At 39.3% G+C, this 21,495-nt stretch overlaps 1 protein-coding gene across 5 annotated transcripts in view; it reads right to left on the bottom strand.

Annotated features, from left to right (window-relative positions):
• PDGFD (platelet derived growth factor D) overlaps positions 1-21,495 on the bottom strand; it is a 248,377-nt gene that overhangs the window by 61,057 nt on the left and 165,825 nt on the right. For all 5 annotated transcript variants that reach the window (XM_037507913.2, XM_054693241.1, XM_054693243.1 and 2 more), the window contains one exon: positions 18,724-18,904. In XM_037507913.2, the coding sequence (XP_037363810.2) occupies positions 18,724-18,904 (181 nt within the window). The remainder of the gene's footprint in view (positions 1-18,723; positions 18,905-21,495) is intronic.

Raw genomic sequence — 21,495 nt, 5'->3', positions numbered from 1 at the left:
GAGAATTCACCAGAGCCAGAGCGGGGAGCAGAGCAGGCAGAAGGACCGAAGTACACTGCTGAGGGGAGCAGCGGGCGGCAGGAGAGGTCTGCGCGCCATGTGGGACCCTCCTCCGGTGGCCGGGGAGCAGCCGGGGATCGAACCGGCGCCGCAGAGCCCACGGGCAGCTTCGCAACCCAATGCTCAAGCGCTGCGCCACCGTGGAGGCCCAATCTATTTCATTTTAGATTGCGGTAAAGAAGACATCTTTTAATGACATCTTCTTAAATGTCAGTGTTTTACAGGATTCTGATACTTGGTATCTCAGTAAACTCATTAAATTTCATGAATCCAGCAATAATTTATACATCAATGGTGCCTGATTCTACATCCCAGGCAAAGAATTTTTGCTGAGAATTGGATCATTTTGCCAAGCTCCCTCAGGTCCCCTCCCACATGTCCAAAATGGCATTTATCAGTTTCCCCATAAAACCTATTCATTGTCCTTTCATACAAATAAACAACCATCTTCACTTAATCGTACATGTCATTCCTTTAGAAGTCATGCTGAAATACTCCCCAGTTATCAAATTCTTACATTACATGTTATTAATCATTCTAAACCATGTTTTCACCCTATGTTTAATTTAGGAGTTTATCATATCTCAATGTATTCCTACCATAGCCTCTTAGAAAGACTATCTCCATTCTTTTAAAAAGAAAAGTTTAATTTTATTTATTTGTGCATACAAGAACTGAGGTGGAGGCCAGAGATGCAGGGGGTGAGAGGGTGTTTCCACCAGAAACAGAGTGGAGAGTAGAACAGGCAGATTTACTGAAATGCACTGCTGAGGGGAGCAGTGGGTGAGACAGGAGAGGTCTGCTGTGGGTGCCATGTGGGTCAGCTCCCTGGCCAGGGATCGAACTCAGGCTGTAGTGGCTGGCAACAGCTTGATAGCACCAAGACTTTAACCCCTATGCCCCAGGGAGGCCCCACAGACTGTCTTACCCAACTGCAGTATGTCCTCTACTGGCCTGCCATGCTAGTCTTCAAAAATAAAGTCAAAACAAAGAGGGCTTTACTATCCATGTAACTTCCATGTCCTAAGTCCCTCGGAGGACCTGAAAAGCTTTCATTCCTTTGAGGAGTACATCAAAACCTTTGTGATCCTAGCTCCAGTTTTCCCTTTCAAAGCCATTTCTAGCCATTCACTCATATTTCCCAGTTTTCCACAATATTTTATGCTTTGGCAGCTTTTTCACATTTTCAGAGGCTGTTCCATTTTCTTGGAAAGTTCTCCCACCTCTTTCCTATCTAACTCTACTTTGTCATTAAGAGCCCAAATAAAGTCACTCCCTTTGAAAAGCATCACTAGTTCTGATGTTGACACTCCCTCTTCTGTGTTCCCAGAGTGAACAAAGACTTTCACAGTGAACTTTTTCATTAGCATTCTTACTTCCACAGCACAGCAACCCTTAGAGTGCCTGGGACTTATCAGGCTTTTTTTTTTTTTTAAGATTTATTTATTTTTATACAAGAACCGGGGTACAGGCCAAATGTGCGGAGGCTTTTAATAAAGACTTGAAGAATGATTGAGTCTACAGCAACAACAAAGAAAATAATCCAGTCAAAAAATGGGCAGAAGAGCTAAAAAGAAACTTCTCTGAAGAGGAAATGCAAATGGCCAACAGACATATGAAAAAATGTTCAACATCACTTGTCATCAGGGAAATGCAAATCAAAACTACCATGAGATACCATCTCACACCAGTGAGAATGGCACATATTAAAAAAACTAGCAACAACAAATGTTGGCGAGGGTGTGGAGAAAAAGGAACTCTTCTGCACTGTTGGTGGGAGTGCAAACTGGTCCAACCACTATGGAGAGCTGTGTGGAGATTTCTGGACCTACTAAACATAGAGCTTCCATATGATCCAGCAATTCCACTCCTAGGTATTTACCCAAAGGACACAGAAACATCAATTCCAAAGAACACCTGCACTCCTATGTTTATAGCAGCACTATTTACAATAGCTAAGCTTTGGAAACAGCCCAAATCTCCAAAAATAGATGACTGGATCAAGAAGATGTGGTACATATACACCATGGAATATTACTCAGCATTCAAAAAAGATAAACTCATGCAATTTGCAGCAACATGGATGGCGCTGGAAGGGATCATGCTCAGCGAAATAAGCCAGAAAGGAAAAGAAAAATACCGGATGGTCTCACTCATAGCAGGAATCTAGAAAACTTAAATAAGGGACCAGGAAAATGAATAACTATAAGAAAGTGAAAATCAAAATCAACAAAAAACTATGAACCAGAGACACTTTTTGGGGGTTGCGGGCGGGAGGGGAGGGATTGGGGTCAGAATGGGGCATTTGCAATTGTATGGGGGAATATAAAAATAAAATTTATTATTTAAAAAAAAAAGAATGATTGAGTCTAGGGCAGTACATGACACTTGTCTTGTCTTTCTCAAATTCTTAATGAGGATTCATTATCTATGAATTTTCATTAATGACCACATTTTCAGAGGGCCAAACCATTTTTTAGATCTCTTTATTCATAAAGGTGTTTTAAAGGTTGGCTTGTGGGCTAATGCTTATTTCTGTTCTTAAAATGTTTTTAAATGTGTGGCAATTACAGGTTTTAAAAAGCCACTTTCTTGGCAGTAGGACAGCAGTTGACATTTACCCTTATCTCCAAAAGTGTTTTTCTGCTTAGGTAGCTATTGAAATAGTGCCCTTAACATGAATGCAATGAAGGTGTGGTAGCAAGTGACTAATTCAGTTATTTTAAGGCCATGAAAAAAGAATATTTTCTCTATATTTCTGTCCTTTGATATAAGAGCTACTCCTTCAGGGACTTTTTATATTGAAATTCAAGATGTCATCAAGATTTTCAGATTCAGCAGGGTCTATTTCAACAGGGTTTATGTCAATCTTTTAAAATGTTTCAGTTTGTTTTAAGATGAAAAACATAGATTCTGGCAACAATAAAATACTCAGACAAGGTAACCACAATTATTTTCATAATATTTTTTTTCTGTAACTGAAAAAAATCTAAAATTTGAATATTGTGAAAAGGAAAGATTATTTTATAAAACAAGGGTTTTAAAAATAAAATCTTAGGGATTGAGAGTTTCCCTGATGTAGATTATCATGCCTAATCAATCTGAAAGAAATAGAAAAAAATGTGGTTGGGCTAATTATACACACTATAATTTCAGAGGGGCCAGTTAATAAATTTCAATCATTTGTGTACTGTCACGCATAGTGTCCTGGGGAGATAGAGTTAGCAATGTATTTGAGAAATGCTTTACAGGGAGATGTTGATATGATACCAAGTACAGGCCATCTCAGAAAAAAAACATAAAAATTGGTGAAATTATTCATCTAAATATTTGATAATAAATTATCTATTATGATATGCAGTTGAGTAAATGAGTTTTAATAAAAAAGTTGTTATGACTGTGGAATTACTGAATGGAACTACCTAGAATTTCAAGGGAGGACATTCAACTATGAAATACAGCAAGTGATTACATGTGAGGGAAATAACTGTTAAGATATCTCAAAGGTGTCAAGAAACAGGAGTGCTACTGCCTGAGGTCAGGATACAATGGTGGAGTTGTGAGCTGCATTGGTAAGACAAGATCAAATTTCTGAGTCATTGTGCACATACTTTCATGTAAGATGTTGACAAACTTGTGAGAATTTAGAAAAGAGCTGATTGATTACCAGACTGAGGAAAATGACTTACAAGACAAGATTATAAAACCCTAATATATTGCTCATTGACAAGGGAATTAAGCACTCAGTGCACATTATATATAAATTTTTAAAGATTGACAGAGCGATATGACACAAATTTCCACAAATTCAAAATGTATCACCATAAAAGGAAAGGATTGTTTAAGAAGCTCTCCAGGAGCAATAACTTGAAGCCAGTGCATGAAATTGAAAAACAGAAAATGTAGACTCCATCTCTACCAAGTTTTCCCAATAATGATATCTATTAAATTGTGGAATGGCTTCACAACGGAAGTAGTGGAAAAGCCATCCTGTAAGTTATTTCACACCAGAGTGGACAGAATATGCCAAGATATACCTCCAGAAAGAAATCTGCCTAACTGCTGTGATGGAAAAGATCCCACGAGAGCCTTCCTTTCTGTTTTCAGGAGTTCTATGTGTTTTCCACTGAGTATCTGTCTTCATTGTGAGTATATTCACATCATAGCTTTAGCTTAATATTTATTATTTCAATTTCTTTTTGATTTTATTTTTCTAAAAGGGCTACAGTTTGTAAATCCTTTGGTTTGCCAGGACCATATGTAAGGAAAATCACATTTGTATCTAATGCCTTGAGCTCCCTATAAGGAATGTACTCTGAGAAAAAGACAATAAAATTAGTTTTAATTTTAATGCATTTTACAATGCATCTTGAAATGTATATATCCAATCCTATACTCAGTCTTTGAAAGCTGATGAGAGAGAAGAAATAAATTTTCATATTTTATTTATTGCTAAAATTCCATATTTTAAATCTTGTCTTTTAGTTCACTAATAAACATATAGCTTTTCCATTTTTTATTGAACCCTAATTTTTTTGCTTATGGGCATTTATTAGTACCAGTTTTCTCTTATGTGGAGAATTATGAGGAATGGATTAAAGACAACAGACATAAAGAAAAGAAATACTGGTTACTTCTATACACTGGAAATAACTGCCTAATCATTTTGTCAATCTTGATTATGCACAATTATAATTTTATCACAGAAAATGAGGAACCTCTGAAGGGTGTTAAGAAGAGGAAGGACAGATTTGTTAGGATTTGCAACTTAGAAACATCTCCTAGGTTGCTGTGGAAAAGTGGGGTTCAACCACAACATTGCTAACAGAGAAACAAGGAAGGAAAGAAATTTGGGGGCATTTTCCACGGAAGAAAGTGTGGTGGCCCTATCCAGACCAATGGACAGAAGAGCAAAAGTGTTCACAGAGAAAGACGTTAAGGAGTTAGAGAGATAAAAAGGGACTTCTCAGAATTTTTCCAGATGGAAAGAGAAAGGACAATTCCTATATACTTATTTCTAGTGTTTTCTTCCACCACCTACCCCATAGCAGGATGCACTGGGGACTTAAAATGGTGTGTCATCTGAGTTCTGTGAAGGGTGCACCCCAATCCCAGTGCACTGTCACCTCCAACGAGCATAAATTTGTCGACCACTAAGAATGACCATATAGCAGCAATTATCCGTTGTCCATCCTAATGGATAATACATTAAGGACATTTTTTTCAATAGCTAGACTAGGTCTTCTGAATGTCCCACAGTGCTTTGTATATACTCAGACTCTTTACAATTGTTTGTTGAATCAGCCACTTCAAACTCCTTTTGATAACTATAGTATATGAATATACTTAGATGAATCAAATATATTCTTTTATTCTGATTATGATTCAAATAAATCAAATTTAAAAATGAACCTTAGTGACAGTTCTCCTTCACCTATAGAAATGAAGGCAGGTTGTTTCCATGGCTTAGCTATTGTAAACAGTGCTGCTATAAACATAGGGGTGCATTAATTCCTTTGGAATTAATGTTTCTGTGTCATTTGGGTTAATACCTAAGAGTGGAATTGCTGGATCATATGGAAGCTCTATCTTGAGTAGGTCAAGAAATCTCCACACAGCTCTCCATAGTGGTTGGACCAGTTTTCACTCCCACCAGCAATGCAGGAGAGTTACTTTTTCTCCACAACTTCTCCAACATCTGTTGTTGCTGGGTTTTTTAATATGTGCCATTCTCACTGGTGTAAGATGGTATCTCATTGTAGTTTTGATTTGCATTTCCCTGATTGCACATGATGTTGAAAATTTTTTCATATGCCCAAGAATATTGACTGGATCAAGAAGATGTGGTACATATACACAATGGAATATTACTCAGCAATCAAAAAAAAGATAAACACAAGCAGTTTGCAGCAACATGGATGGAGCTAGAAGGGATCATGTTCAGCTAAATAAGTCAGAAAGAAAAAGAAAAATACCGGATTGTCTCACTCATAGCAGGAATTTAGAAAACTTAAATAAGACTAATTAATACAAAGCAAAAATCAAAATCAACAAGCAACTATAAACCAGAGACACATTATGGGGGGTGGTGGAGGGAAGGGGAAAGGAAGGACTAGGGTCAAAACAAGGGGGGTGCAATTGTATGGGGAATATAACTAAAATGAAAATGCATACATTGTGCAAAAATGAAAAAATGATGTAAGAATTATATAAAATAAAACATTAATTTAAAAAAATGAAGGCAGGACTGGGAGGGACAATTGTCACTTATTTTGCATATAAGGATAATGGAATATCTTTTCCTTTAAAAATATGGTTGCTGGGACAAACAGTCCAACTACAAGTGCTGAAAAAGATGTGGAGAAAGACAAGCATACACTGTTGGTGGCAATATGAATTGGTGCAATCACTTTGGAAAGCAGTTTCAACCTTTTTTCAAAAACTAAAACTAGAGGGGCCTCCCTGGTGGCACAGGGGTTAAAGTCTCAGCACTATCAAGCTATAGCAGCCACTGTGGCATGAGTTCAATCCCTGGCCAGAGACCCACATGGCACAGCAGACCTCTCCTGTCTCACCCACTGCTCCCCTCAGCAGTGTATTTCAGTAGATCTGCCTGTTCTGCTCCCCACTCTGGCTCTCATCAATTCTCTCACCCCCACATGTCTGGCTTACACCACAGTTCTTCTATGCATAAATACATAAGATAAATCTTAAAAAAATCCTAAAACTAGAAATACCATATGATCCAGCATACCACTGCTGGGTATGCCTATGAAGAAAATTAAACCACTTTCTTGACGAATACAAAACCGTCAACATGCTCCATGTTTATTGCAGCATTATTTACAACAACTAAGATAGGAAGGAACCCAAGTGCCCACGTATAGTGCCTAGGATAAAGAAGCTATGGTATGTATATCCACACTACTCAGCTATTAGGAAAGATGAAATGTTGCCATTTGTAGCAAAATGAAAGGAACTTGCTAGGATTATGCATGTGAAGTTAGCTAGAAAGATAAACCACACATATTGGATGCTTTCACATATATGGGAAATATAAAGGAACAAAACAGATGAATTGACAAAGCAAAATAAACATACAGCAGTGGACACTGAAAACCAAATGAAGATTATCAGAGGTAAGAGGGAGAGGGAGTGAGAATGTATAAGGGATAACAACAAAACAAAACAATAAAAGAAAATGCTAACTTTCATAGTGACTGTTCTGCCTATGCCACCTCCTGATGCCAGAATCTTATTGAGCAAAAACATCAATTCATTCAGGATCAAGTCGCTCTACTAAGTTAGGGTGTCGGATGACAGACACATGCGATTAAGGCTTGTCACAGTCTGAAGCATCCTTAACCTGTTGTGAGTTCAATGCCAGAGGGAGTGGCAGGGACAGCAAAAGACAAAGCTGAGGCTGGCACCTTCAGAGAACAGTGGGCTTTCTGGGGCTCTGCTGCATACGTCTGAGCAAAGGAAATAGCTCTTAACAAGGCAGCATATCACAATCAGCTGAGGAGCTTTTTAAAATAAAGTTTTCAATGGAACAGTGGTTGCCAGGGTCGAGGGGGCACTAGGGTTGGCATGGGTTGAGGGTTCTGGCTGGATGGCAGTGGATGGAGACTAGACCTTTGGTGGTGGGTGAGGTGTGATCTGTGCAGATGTGGAGGTGTGAGCTGTATACTGAAGCTTATGCAGTACTGTAAATCAGTGTTACCACAATAGAAAATAAAGTAAAAGCCTGTGCAGGCTCTTTCTCTGATATTCTGATTCAGCTAGTCAGGGGTATATTATGGGGACCTGCATATTTTTTTTATATATATCCATAGGTGGTTCTACTGCAAAACATTTGATTAAGAAGCAGTTTCTCAGAACTGTGATGTTTCACACACTTTAAATTATAACTACAGTGTAAGCCTGAAATGCCACTGTCAATTACTTTTCTCCCTTTAACTTTAGGCTGATGGCCTTTAAATGTGAATGACTTGGGATGGTTAAGATTTTAAGCTCTTATCAGCAATTCAAGGTGCTCTCTCTGCTAGGGCTGATTCCCCATCTCTTCCTATTGTCCAAGACTTCTTCCTCCTGAGTGAATTATTTCCTGACCACCTTCTCTTTCCACAGACAAAATAGCTTTCCTCTTCTCCACTCTCCCCACCTTTTAGTTCCTATTTTAGTTACTGCTAATCAAATCAAGTTGGCTTAACTTTACTCTCTGGAGGGCAAGTTTCCCGCCTTATTTGTATCCCCAGGACCTATCATGGAACTTGACATAGAGACAGACATGGGGAGTCACAAAAATGTAGGTAACATGATTTAGTGACAAAACAAATGACAGAATTAATATACAGCCTGGTCATTCCTTTGGTAGGGTGTGGTAGGTGGGGTCATAGAAAATTCCAGCAGAAAACTGAGGCACAAAAAGTTAGTTCTGGTTTGTCACATGCATACAACTGATCTTAGAAATAACCATTTCATTTTCATATTCATACACAGCATGCTTTTTCTGTTAGACAGTGGAAACTTATATAAAGGACAGAAAAATATAATAATTTACAGTTATTTATTCTAATTGTGCCAGTAAGCCAACATTAAGTCTGCTCTGAAATTTGTTCCTTCAGAATGCTTTCTGGATTGCTTCATTCATTTTTTTTCATATTTGTATTTTTGTATTCTTTTATATATTGCATTAGGTAAAAAAAATGGTCAAATTTACTTCCCTGTATAGTTCTTTCATTCATTTTTCTTTTTTGTCTGTTATAGAAATATTTACTCTAGAGATTAAGATGATAAGGGCTTTCAGTATCTTTCTCCTTGTAAAAGTAGCTGATTTTAGCATTTTGTGGGGAAGAGTACCATTAAATCACATGGAATACCTGTGGCCATGAACAACTATTTACTCCAGAGACTCGGCAAGTCTTTGACCTAAAGGAAATCTTAAGGGTTATTGGAAGTGTTTTGTAGAATTGCATGAAGAATGAAAGTCTTCCTATAGCAGTGACACGCAGGAACTTTCCAAATCCATATGTACTATTAACATTAGCATCTTTGTATTAAAGGTATATCTCAAGATATATTCATGATCAATTAAAAAGCGAAGAGGAAAGGGAGGGTCCATCTCATGTAGCTCAGCAGAACACAGCTAGTAAGAGTTTTGGATTTCTGTCTTCCCCCAGAATGCTTTGGATTTTCAGGTGGGATCTGGACTCACACTGCATAACTGTTCAAGGCCTGTCCTTGCCCTTTATTTACATGCCCCCCAGTGCTCATCTGGTTCCAAGTTTTACACATATGTTGGTGGTATAGTGGTGAGCATAGCTGCCTTCCAAGATGCTAAAGTTTGTGTTCACCCCAAAATTCAATTGTTGCAAGCTATTTCCCAATGTGTTGGTATCAGAGGATGGGACCTTTGGCGGGTGATTAGGTCATGAGGATGAGTCTTCATGAATAGGATTAGGGCCTTTATGAGAGGTCCCAAAGCGCTGCCTAGCCCTTCTACAGTGTGAGGTTGTAGCAGAAAGTTGGGCATCTATGAACCGCGGAGAGGCTTTCACCGGACATTAAACCTGTCAATGCCTTGATCTTGGACTTTTCAGACTCAAAAACTGAGAAGCAAATTTCTATTCTTTTTAAGCCACCCAGGTCTTGGTATTTTGTCCAACCAGACTAAGACTTCTTACAGGACATTAGTTATGCCAAATTTGATCAGACACCTTTGAAGACATTTTAATGGTAACAGTAAAAATAATAACTCCACCAGCTACACACAGCTTGTATAACAAACACACAAAGCAATTCTCAAGCAGCCTTATCGTGCAGGTACATCCCCCCATTTTACCAGTGGAGAAACAGCAAATTGGACAGCTTAGGTCTAACAGATAATACATCAATTTAAACTTGTGTTTCTGATTCATAGTCTATTTTATAAAGGAAACTCCCCCTTTGGAGTTATTTAAAAACTCTTGAGCCTCAGCAAAGACCTCAAGGAGTGATAGGCTATCAGAACCACAGACATCTTCATAATTATGAAGGCTGCTGACATTCTTCATGAGGAAGTGTTACAGAAAGAAATCTCCATAAAAAGGTGAGGTTCTATGTTCCACCTGATGAGGGGTGGAGCAGAGTGAGCAGGTGAAGATACTGAGCACTTGGAGAGACACAGGAAGAGCAAGCATATAGAGCAGAGTCATGTAAAGGAGGGTGTGTCTGGTTCTCAGTTTTGAACTTGCAAGAAATATGTGGGTGAGAGACCCATGGTGAGGTTGATACTGGCAGCCTTTATCTTGATTTGTCCTTTGATTTTGCTCCTTTCCTTCCAGACTTGCCTGGAAGTCCGGTCCCCACAAGAAGTTGCCTTAGATTGGTGGTGGGCTTTCAGGCCTCAGTGGCCCTGATTTGGGCCAACCCTGTTTGGCTGGATGTTTAGCCAGGAGGGGATGGGTAACTTTGGGTATTTATTGGAAAATTATTATCCTTTATTCTCTTCCCCCTCTATGCATACTAATCCTATTACAATTCTTTTCACTAAGAGCATTCTTCGTTTTTATGTGGTAGATGGCAGAACCCATTAGAACGTGGAAGACTGGGGATCTGGGGTGCCTCTCTGCCTGCTAAAAAAAGGGAAGTTCAGCAGTTGCATCAGCTAAGCACCCAAACCACATGGGCTATGGCATCACAACTGTACAGTCAGATGTCATAATTGTGCCATCAGGCATTTATGATGCAATTATATGCTCCTTAATGTTAAAATGTAGAGGAGACACACTTAAGAATCAGAATGCCTGCTTATGTACTATCGTTCCATTTCACAGTTCCCTTGACATTTATACATGAACATTCACTGTCATCTGCTACATACAGAATGTAGCTGGGCTATCGAGGAATAATGCTATTTGTCTGGACTGAAGAATACATACAGGGAAAAGGGAGAATTAAAACTAGACTGTTGTGTTAGGATCAGAACATGGAAGATTTTCAGAAAGATATTTGCATAGAACTCCATAGAAAACTGAATCATTCACAACTTTTCAGCTGGCAAATGATGTGATGTCAGTTCTACTTTAGCTGGAGACCATGTGCAGGGCAGATGGGAACAGAGGAGGAGGAAAGGCTACTGATCAGGAAGTGATTAGAGGGGCCCAGGCAAGAAGCAATGATGGCTTGATTATTCATGTGCCTCTTTTTCAGAGGGGGCCGCGCCTTTTCAAACTCTTTTTTTTTTTTTTTTTTTATTTTTCACTTGTCTGACTCTGATTTTCAATTGCAAAATAAGGGAAGAGTCACTTTGAATCTGCAGCTCAATTTTCTCTCAGGTGAAAGAAGTAAAGCTGAAAGGAGGTCAGCCTTAATCTGTCAGTTCCCACTGATAAGGGGAACATTAAAGACAGCTGTTTTCAAGACGAGACGAGCCCAAACCACAGGCCTGATTTCTAGTCCCTCCTCTACCTGGGAGAGGAGACTGGGGAATTTTCCCAAGGTTCCCAGGATCTTCAACTTCTAGTCAGAATGACTGACCTGACCTAGAGAGAAGGTCAGGTTAACTGCTCTCTGAACCAGAAGCTAAGATGGAGTTCCCAAAGACTGCTAATTAAAAAACTGAATGTAGGGTAAAGAAAATGTCAGGCTTTTCTGCCCTTCCGCCATCAGGATAGATGATGGATCCTTGTCCTGAATGCATGCCTGATGGCGGGCACCTGGAATAGGGTGTGGGCATAGGTAGATGGGATTCAGCTGAGCTAAGACTGTGCCTTTTAAGGGTGGCGTCACGGGGGGACGCCAGCAGCACCAGTAGCAGCAGTAGAAGCCGAAGCCGAAGCCGAACGAGAAGCCGAGAAGCAGCAGAACGAACGCTAGAGAGCCCAGATAGAGTAAAGCCAGCACCCCTGCCTGCCATATGCCTGGTGAACCCCAAATAAAAAACCTGCAAAACTACTGAGGACTCTGACTCCTCCTTTACCCGGTCTGCATGGGATCAGAAAACCTGCACTGTGGTCCACTCCTGCCCTTTACACTGAAACATGCACATCGTTGTGGGCGTGGGCCCTTGATGGGCATACATCCTTGGTTTTCGGTAGAGGAACTCTTCTCTCTAACTTCCTCTCACAGCCTATGCTTATGGAGACATCAACAAACATTTCTGGTTTCTTCTTCAATTTCTTCCCTTCATAACCTCTTCGATCCTCCCTGTCTTCCTCCACTCTCACCTCCCTGCTTCATTTTTCTTGGGCTGCCTGGTTCTGACTCCAATCACATGGAAGGGGCTCCCTTTGCCTCTATTTCCTGGGTTTACCTGCTAAGCATAGCTGTGGGGACTAACACCTTTCCTTCCTGTTTGTGACTATTTCTTTTCTTTTTTTAAAAGATTTATTTATTTATACAAGAACTGGGTACAGTCAGAAGCGCGGGAGGGTGAGAGAATTCACTAGAGCCAGAGCGGGGAGCAGAACAGGCCGACTGATGAAATACACTGCTAAGGGGAGCAGCGGGCGCGGCAGGAGAGGTCTGCCTCACCATGTGGGACCCTCACCAACCGGGATCGAACTGGCGCTGCAGAGGCTGCGGGCAGCTTTGCAACCCAGCGCTCAACCACTGCGCCACCAGGGGAGGCCCATTGTTTGTGACTATTTCTGACGTGGTTGCAGATGTTTCACGCAGGAGGGAGGGGTATGTAAGTGTATCCCTAGTCCATTTTACAGATCTCAGATACCTCAGATACCTTGGGTCTGAATTTGTGCTGAGGTAATAGTTTGCCTCCAATTGCTCTGAGTCCCAGCCATATTTTCAATTCTAGTTTTCTAAGACAGTCCTGAGCTGCAGCATTTCTTGGCTCATTATTAAGAAAGCTCCTGTACTATTTATACTCTTTTGAGAAATCTCCAAACTACTATCTATAGGGTTGGACCAGTCTACAGTCCCACCAAGAGTTTAGTAGGTTCCTGTTGGGTGCACTGCGGCAACAATGCCCACACTTCTATTATGGAAACAATGTTGTAAACCATATAAACTCAATACAAATATTTAAAAAAATAAAGATTTATGTAAATGTAAAATAAAAAAGAAGCTCCCATTTTGATCATCTTTTGGTGCTTTGTATCACTCTTCTGCTGGCTAGGATAAAGGAAGGACAATGAATGGTTGGAACCCTTAAGCTGCAACACTTTGTGTTGACTCATCAGGATATTCTGAAATCTCTTATTTTTTTTGCCATCATGAATTTTTGTGGGCAATGCCCTTTCTCCAGGATGCTTGCCTCTGCCTGATTCAGTGCAATGAGAGTTAGCAGAATATGCCACCCAAAAATGCCACTTTAGCAGAAGGATTATTTTGAGCTGAAGGTAACTAAGAAGGAGAAGAGACAAGGAGTGTTCTCTACCCTACTTTGTTTGCCTAAAAGCAGAATATAAATTTGAGAAGATGTCTCCCCTACCTTCTTTACTAGGAAGCACAGTAGTTAATCAACCAGGGCAGTTCTAGAGCCTTATCAGAGAAAGCAGCAGACAGACTTTATTGACTAGATCTTGTCTTCCATTGGCTTCCCCATATATTTACCTTCCCACAACCCGCTGCCCCTAGAAACTTAAAGACCTTCTCCTTTGTCTGACTGCTTTTCTAAAATTTGTTCTTTTGTTAAAATGCTCTGTAAGTTTAACTTCTAGGCACCCCTTGAGTTACTCACCACTGAGTGCTCTGTTTGTGAAGATGCATGTGGTAACAGCCTTGTTTTTCTCTGGTTAGTTTGTCTTTTGTGCATTTAATTTGCAGGATACCAGAGAGAGAACCAAAGAGGGCAGAGGGAAATTTTTTTTCTCCCTTTTACTGACACCAGCAACATGAGAGTAAAGGAGCCTTCCTTTCTTGCATGCCTAGAAAATTTCATGTACATTTTATCACTGAAATTCATACTATTACATAATTTTATGCCTGTCTTCCTCTCAGGACTATCATTTTCATTTGATTATCCACAGTAAGTTCTTAAAAATATTAGTTGAATTTATGAGTGAGCATGAAGTAGAGATATTTTTCACTGAGATTCACTTCTTCATTACTTTTTAAGAAAGAAATACTGCCCCACTTTAGGCATATCTTAAATATGCAAGTCATTTTTCCAATACAACTTAATAGCTTTTCCCTTCCTTATTCTTCTCATTTTCTTTATCTAGCAAAATAGAGGGATATCAAAGAATACTGTTACAGAGAGAGGGCTAGAAGTACACAAAAGACACAGTCTTTTAAAATCACTGTATCTTTCTGGTTCTCAAGGATAAAAAATTACTTGTAGGATGTCCATATAATTCAAACCAGATAAACAAGACACTGGACTGTCCAAGTGTCACTGCAGAGCATCCTTTTCGAACAGCAGGTGGAGAGTCACCTCACTTGACTAGCACATGGGGCTTGTGAGGACGGTTAATTACAGTGGGTACATACTGTTTCAAACACTGAGTGTCAGCAAGGTCTGACTAATCAACCTGAAGTCAGAAAACACCTAGAGGTAATATGTTGGGGTTGCTGACTATATCTGGGACATAGGACATTATGGATGAGATTCGAGGGCTTCCTAAAATTTTATGCACAATTTATTTTTCTTTGAAGACAGTCCACAGCGTTTGTATCTCAAGGATAACATCTATGTGCAAATTCTGTGAACACAGGAAAATTCATCACTCTATGTTACATATGCCAGCACTCCCTGGTGGTGCAGGGGTTAAAGTCTTAGCACTATGAAGATATCACTAGCCACCGTGGCATGAATTCGATCGCTGGCCAGGAAGCAAACCCACATGTGGCAGCAGACCTCTCCTGTCTTGCCCTTAGCGTTGTATTTTCAGTATATAGGCCTGTTCTTCTCCCCACTATGTCTCTGGGGAATCCTCTCACCCCTGTACCTCTGGCCTATACCCCAGTTCTTATATGCATAAATAAAAATAAATCATTTAAAAATTATCCATATGCCTTCTAACTGTGCATAAGTCACTGTGTAGGTTACACACAGGAATAACACAAGTGTCCTACCCTCAGGTAATTTATCACCACTTATGTGGCAGAGACAGCTATAAACGGGAGTGATGCTAAAGTTAGGCTCATTAGCACAAGTTTATTGAATACCTCTATATCCTTGGTGCTGTGCTTAGTTTTTGTTACTCTAAGTCTCACATCAACTCCACTCACATTCCCTATTTTATTGAAGTAAAAGGTTAAGAGTCCTGATCAATATCACATTATTAGTAACTGGGAAAACCTTTAATCCAAAGTGCTGCCTTGCCCTAGGAGCATCTGTAATAAGTGCCATAAAAAAGGTGTAAGATTGGATTTCAAGCACATCAAAATTGTAACAAAAAAATCATTTCCAACCAAAAATAAGTCATTTTGATGTTATCCATTAGTCTTATGTATGGCACAAAACAGTGACTAAAAATGTACACTAGACTGGGTATTCCAAAAAAATGTTATGAGCATAAATCATGTAGATTTAATTCCAGGGGAGACATATATTGATGTCCTGAGCATCTCTAACTTCTAGCTTCGGAGGTTTATACATTCGAGTCACAGAGTCAGGAAGGGAAAGAGGGGGCTGGGAAGTAGAAAAATAGAGATGGGAAGGGATGCTATCCTGATGTATCCAAATAGCTACTTGAGATTTTGCAAAAACCCTGACCCTGAACTATTTTATGGCTCCAATTACCCTAGCACTTACTAGTCCTTAAATTAGGAGCTGCAAAACAGCTGCCCCCCAAACCCTTGGTTTTGTAGGTCTGCATATCATTTTATTTTTATTTATTTATTTTTTTCTGTTTTAACTCTACAACCTATTAGTAGGATAATTGTCTTTTATTTTTTAAAATAGATTTTATTTTTATATTTCCCATAAATTGCAACCCCCTTATTTTGACCCCAATCCCTCCCCTCCCCGCCCCCCATCCCCCATAGAGTGTCTCTGGTTCATAGTTGTTTGTTGATTTTGATTTTCACTTTCTAATAGTTATTCATTTTCCTGGTCCCTTATTTAAGTTTTCTAGATTCCTGCTATGAGTGAGACCATCCGGTATATTTCTTTTTCTTTCTGGCTTATTTCGCTGAGCATGATCTGCATATCATTTTAAAAATCATTATTTCAATACACTTAAGGAGGGCTTTCCATTTTTAATTCCATTGCCTTCCTATGAATTTATACCTGGCTCACTTGGTATGTCAGCTCTCTATAGTACCCAAGTTTATCAATTCTGCTTTCAAGCTTCTCCAAGTAAAATTCAAACAAAATAATTTTCCCAATATATTGATCAAGGCATAAATGATCTATCCCTATTGACCAAGAGTCAAATCGGACAATTTTATCCAGATGCCACATAATCTAGGATCCATCCACACCTTAAGTATATGCTGATTCTACCTCTTGGAATTCAGTCACCAAAGCACCTTGGTCATGGCTGATCATATTTTGTGCCAGAAGTCTATTAGGCGTACAAAAATCTTGGAGGTATTCTCAATAAATAAAGACCAAGAGGCCAGTAGGGTAACATACAAAAAAAGTTGTAACTGTTATCATTTCTAAAACCCACAACTGAAAACACTAGTGGTGAATGAGTGAATGAGTGGGATGATTCAAACTGTTTACTGCAAAAATAGGGGGTGTCCATTATTTCACTTAACATTGACTGAGGAAAAAATGAGAAACACCTCAAACAGGAGTACTAATTCCACCCTGAATCCATGCCTTTCATCCTTCCTTTACTATACAAAGTGATTCTGCCCTAAAGACATTGTGTTAGAGTTACAGTGTTTCTAACCAACTTATAGTCTGTTCAACTTAGTCATAACCAAAGCATCCCCAAAAGCAGATATACTAGCACGAATAGTGCTTGATATTTTAAGGAGAAAAATGATCCTTCACTAAGCCTGTCTGACACCATTCCAACATGCCAAGCTTTGTCCATGAACAATTGAGAACAGATGTGTCACTGAACACATTAAAAAGCAAAGAAATGTAGAAACTAAAGGTTCACACTTTAAATTTCATTCTGAGCATCACTGCATGAGTTTTCAATAATGTAAATCATGCTTGATAGATTATTTTCAAATTAAAACTGGAACCAGTGTGAGCACATGCATGCTATTTTTTTCATTTATAATGTTCTGATGTAGAATTAATTCACTTAGTGTTTAATAACTCACCACAATGCAAAAAAAATTAGATTAAAAAAGGCAGTATTTTCTTATTCTATACTTAAGTCTTTAGAGAAAAAGAAAACACAAATTGATGCCATCTGTAGTACTGTGTTCTATGTTGGCACCCACATTTAGAAAAGGGAGAAAGACAAACTATGAAAGTGAGAAATGTTTGCCAGGAGGACAGAAGGCAACTCGCTGTGCACAGTTGAAGGATTCAGGGATATTTAAGACAGTTTATAGGCAAATTTATCTCAGTATCTCCACAGGTTTAACCTATAGCCCAGTAGTTCTCTCTTATTTAAGCACTATTCTTGGCTGTCACTGCTTTTTAACTGTTTGTTGTGGGATCTCCAGTCATTCTTGTCCTCGGGACTATTGTTTTGGTAGCCAGAGTTCTTGCGGGCTCACAGCAAGGCAGGAGGCCACTCACCAAGGGAATTGTCCTGGGATAAGGAACATACTGGGAAACCAGTATCTGCTGAAAACAGCAGGCAGATATTATAATATGCTTTGACTAGCAGGAACAATGGCCCTGGTCACTCCACTCTAGCTTACATCCCTATTAACACCCCCCCCCACATGTACACTCCCTGTGTACTCGACCCACCTTTGTACTTGATTCTAATAAATACAAGACTGCTTTTGGACAGGGGCTGCACATTTCTTCCCAGTGTAGCCCCTCGAGGCTACTCATTGCTCCAAACCCACTTGGACTTTGCATAATCATTCCCTTGTCTGGTGATGCTCCCAATGCTGTCACTCTGCAAGGTGGCAGTTTGTCATCTCCATCAGCTCCAAGAGGTTCAAGCCCTGTCTTGCTTACCTTTGCATTTACCATACCTGTCACAGCAACTGAGAGCAAGCAGAATAGCATACTGTTTTATCAATGACTGGTTAGGTAAAAACAAAAAAACAAAAATCTGTACTTTGGCATCATCCAACAATTAGAATTCACCACCATGTAGATTTTGACCCAATATTAGTGATTATTTTCTAACAGAACCATTTTATAATGGTTGCTGAGGTGTTTAAACAATGTTAAGACCACAGAAATGTATAGACATAGTAAATGATAATCAAATTCTTGGATCTAGAATTGCATCTGAAGATATTTAAAATGTTTGCTAACCCTGAGGCTCTATGATTCCAGCATAGAATTTTCCCAAAATTGGGTCACAATTTAAATTAACATCTTTTGTGTGACTGTGGAATCAAAGATAACATGGTCTCTACTATAAACTGCTTTTTTTTTTCTATTTAATATGCTTTCATTTAATATGTGTGCCAAGAGGGTGACTTAATAGAACCAAATGACATTCCTTACTAAAGAAGGGTTTAACACTTTGGCTATAATGGATAGGAACAAAGCATACCATAGGGAATTAATCAAGTTCCTTCACCCTCACACCACTGAATTAATCACAGAAAATGATCTCTATACTTCTTGAAAATTGTGTCTGCGTTTAATCAGAGGGTGGTTAAGCTACTTACCACGAAAGAATAATAAATCTTGAATCCAGGTTTAGCCACAAAGTAATCATCAGACTTGAATGTGATTTTAATTTGGTTGGTTCTTGATGTTATCCTCGGAGGGACCTCCTTGTGTCCACACCAACGCCCTCGAATGACTGTACTGGTTTCAGATATATCTTCAACTTCCACAAAATCATACCTAGTATTGATATGACATGCATTTTAAAATTTGATGAAAGTACACTTCAAAATTCATCCTTTCTTTTTTTTGTTTTTATAAGATTTATTTATTTATTGTTTATACAACCACTGGGTACAGTCAGAAGCGCGGGAGGGTCAGAGAATTCACCAGAGCCAGAGCAGGGAGCAGAGCAGGCAGAAGGGCCGAAGTACACTGCTGAGGGGAGCAGCGGGCGGCAGAGAGGTCTGCGCGCCATGTGGGACCCTCCTCCGGTGGCCGGGGAGCAGCCGGAGATCGAACTGGCACTGGAGAGGCTGCAGGCAGCTTCGCAACCCAGTGCTCAACCGCTGCGCCACTGGGGGGGCCCCTCAAAATCCATCCTTTCACTGAGAAATCAAAACTAATGTGATTTCCCATGACCTACTATCTGAAATGAAAATGATAACCTACAGAAATATTAAAAGGAAAGCTAATTTTGTGGGCTACGTTTTCCAATTTCAGGCTCCTATAGTCTATTCTGAGAGAACCTTAGACATATTTAGTCACAACTGTTCCCAAAAGGGCTACTTTTGGAGCATATAATTTATCAGATCTCTCTGGAAAAATTAAGAACCACTATTATCATATTTTAAGAGATATAACTCTGATTGTATGTCCAACTATTTACTACAAAAATTTTTTCAAATAAATTCTCACTTTGAATTAATTTACCATGTTCTTAAGAAAATTATTTCTGTATCTACCTAGCATATAGACTCAGGACACACATTACAGAAAATAAGTGGTGGTAAAATAATACCAATCACTATCTTTTCTTTTTGGAAACTGTCTTTTGGAAGGATATTGTCTTAAAATATGGCATTCATCATAATGGAAAACACATGACTCTTGGGAGGGATGAAGCAAGCCAATGTCGGAAATACCTGTTCTGGTTAAACCAGGGTGTAGATGAACTTAGACCTACGTCATTGGTCAGAGAAACAGAATCCCAGGATCCAAGAAGACAGAAAAGGTCTCTTTAAATATTCCATATCATCATTTGATTCTTGAAGTCCTTGCATAGCATCCACCTTTCTATCACATAGTAAAACCTCTTCAGAGACAGAGGTTTCATTTTCTAGGGAGCATGTATTGTATTTTTCAGACATCCAAGTTCTTGGAACATTCTACCCGATGGGCTGAATTATGAGTTATGTGCTTTTGGTTCTGGGCCTTAGTAAGTCAATCCTATAATCTACCCTTTCCCAAATGATTTCAGATGCTAGAGACACAACACCAATCATAGGCAATCAGGACCAACAACAGCAGCAGTCTCACATCCATCATATAGATAAATACTTTTTTCTTGTCATGATAACCAAAAGGAATCAGCATGAGAAATATTCCTGTCTGAATATGAGGAAAACCCAATATGGCTTTATGGGTCTGTCTCCTGTGCCTTAGAGCTCTTATTGGATTGTGCAGAAAAACTAAAGAGCAGGTATACATAATAGTATGGTGACTAAATTTCTTTGACAGTGATGTATGAGGCCCTATGTCCTTTGCCTCAGTTTCCTTATGAGCAAAATAAGAAGATTTATACAATTTTTTTTTTCTGGCAGGATATCTCTTGGGTGCTCTGTAAATTAATTACTTAGTTTATGCGGTGCTTGGAAGGTGAAAAGCACTAACAAAGAACCATTATTCTAGCCATAAAATATTACAATGCAAACATTAAGAAGGCTTGGGAACAGATGGTAGGAAATCAGTTGCATTTCATTTTTTTTTTATTTTTTATTTTTTATTTATTTATTTATTTATTTATTTTTTATTATTTTTTATTTCTTTATTTATTCATACAAGCAAGCACTGGGTACAGTCAGAAGCGCGGGAGGGTGAGAGAATTCACCAGAGCCAGAGAAGGGAGCAGAGCAGGCAGAAGGACCGAAGTACACTGCTGAGGGGAGCAGCGGGCGGCAGGAGAGGTCTGCTCACCATGTGGGACCCTCCTCCAGTGGCCGGGGAGCAGCCGGGGACCGAACCAGCGCTGCAGAGGCTGCGGGCAGCTTCGCAACCCAGCGCTCAACCGCTGCGCCACCGGGGAGGCCCTGCATTTTATTTTAAATACTATATATATATATATATATATATATATATATATATATATATATCATATTTACTACAAAAAGCATGAGCAAACTTGAAACTTAGTTAATAATACAATAGGTCACTTCCGTTTTTTTTTTTTTTTTTTTTAATAGCACATCAGTGTGATTTTCACTCCGGGTCTAAAGTCAAGAGAGCCTCATTTTCTTTCTTAGGGAGGGTGTTGAGGTATCTGTGTGATTTCTTTCCTTTCTCTATTCCCTGCCTTTGTCATTTCTTATCCCTCTACTTTCCTCTATAAATTTTGAGGAACAGCTTAATTTGATAAAGGGTCAGGAAAGGAAACAACCCTAACTTCCTATCTAATTTTCAAGGCCAAGATATTGAAAGGGATCATTGACTAATAGGATCAAAACCCTGGTTTGGTGATGGAGACTTGGCTTCCCTTCCTTCTCTAATGATCTTTTAATGGAGGTTTTATTTTTTCAAGCCCTCTCTTTTTTTCCCCCAGCACAGAAAATTAG

Source organism: Talpa occidentalis, unplaced genomic scaffold, assembly GCF_014898055.3.
Source record: "Talpa occidentalis isolate TD23 unplaced genomic scaffold, MPIMG_talOcc4v2.1 talOcc4.12, whole genome shotgun sequence".
NCBI lineage: Eukaryota > Metazoa > Chordata > Mammalia > Eulipotyphla > Talpidae > Talpa > Talpa occidentalis.
This window is presented reverse-complemented; position numbering and strand designations above follow the sequence as displayed.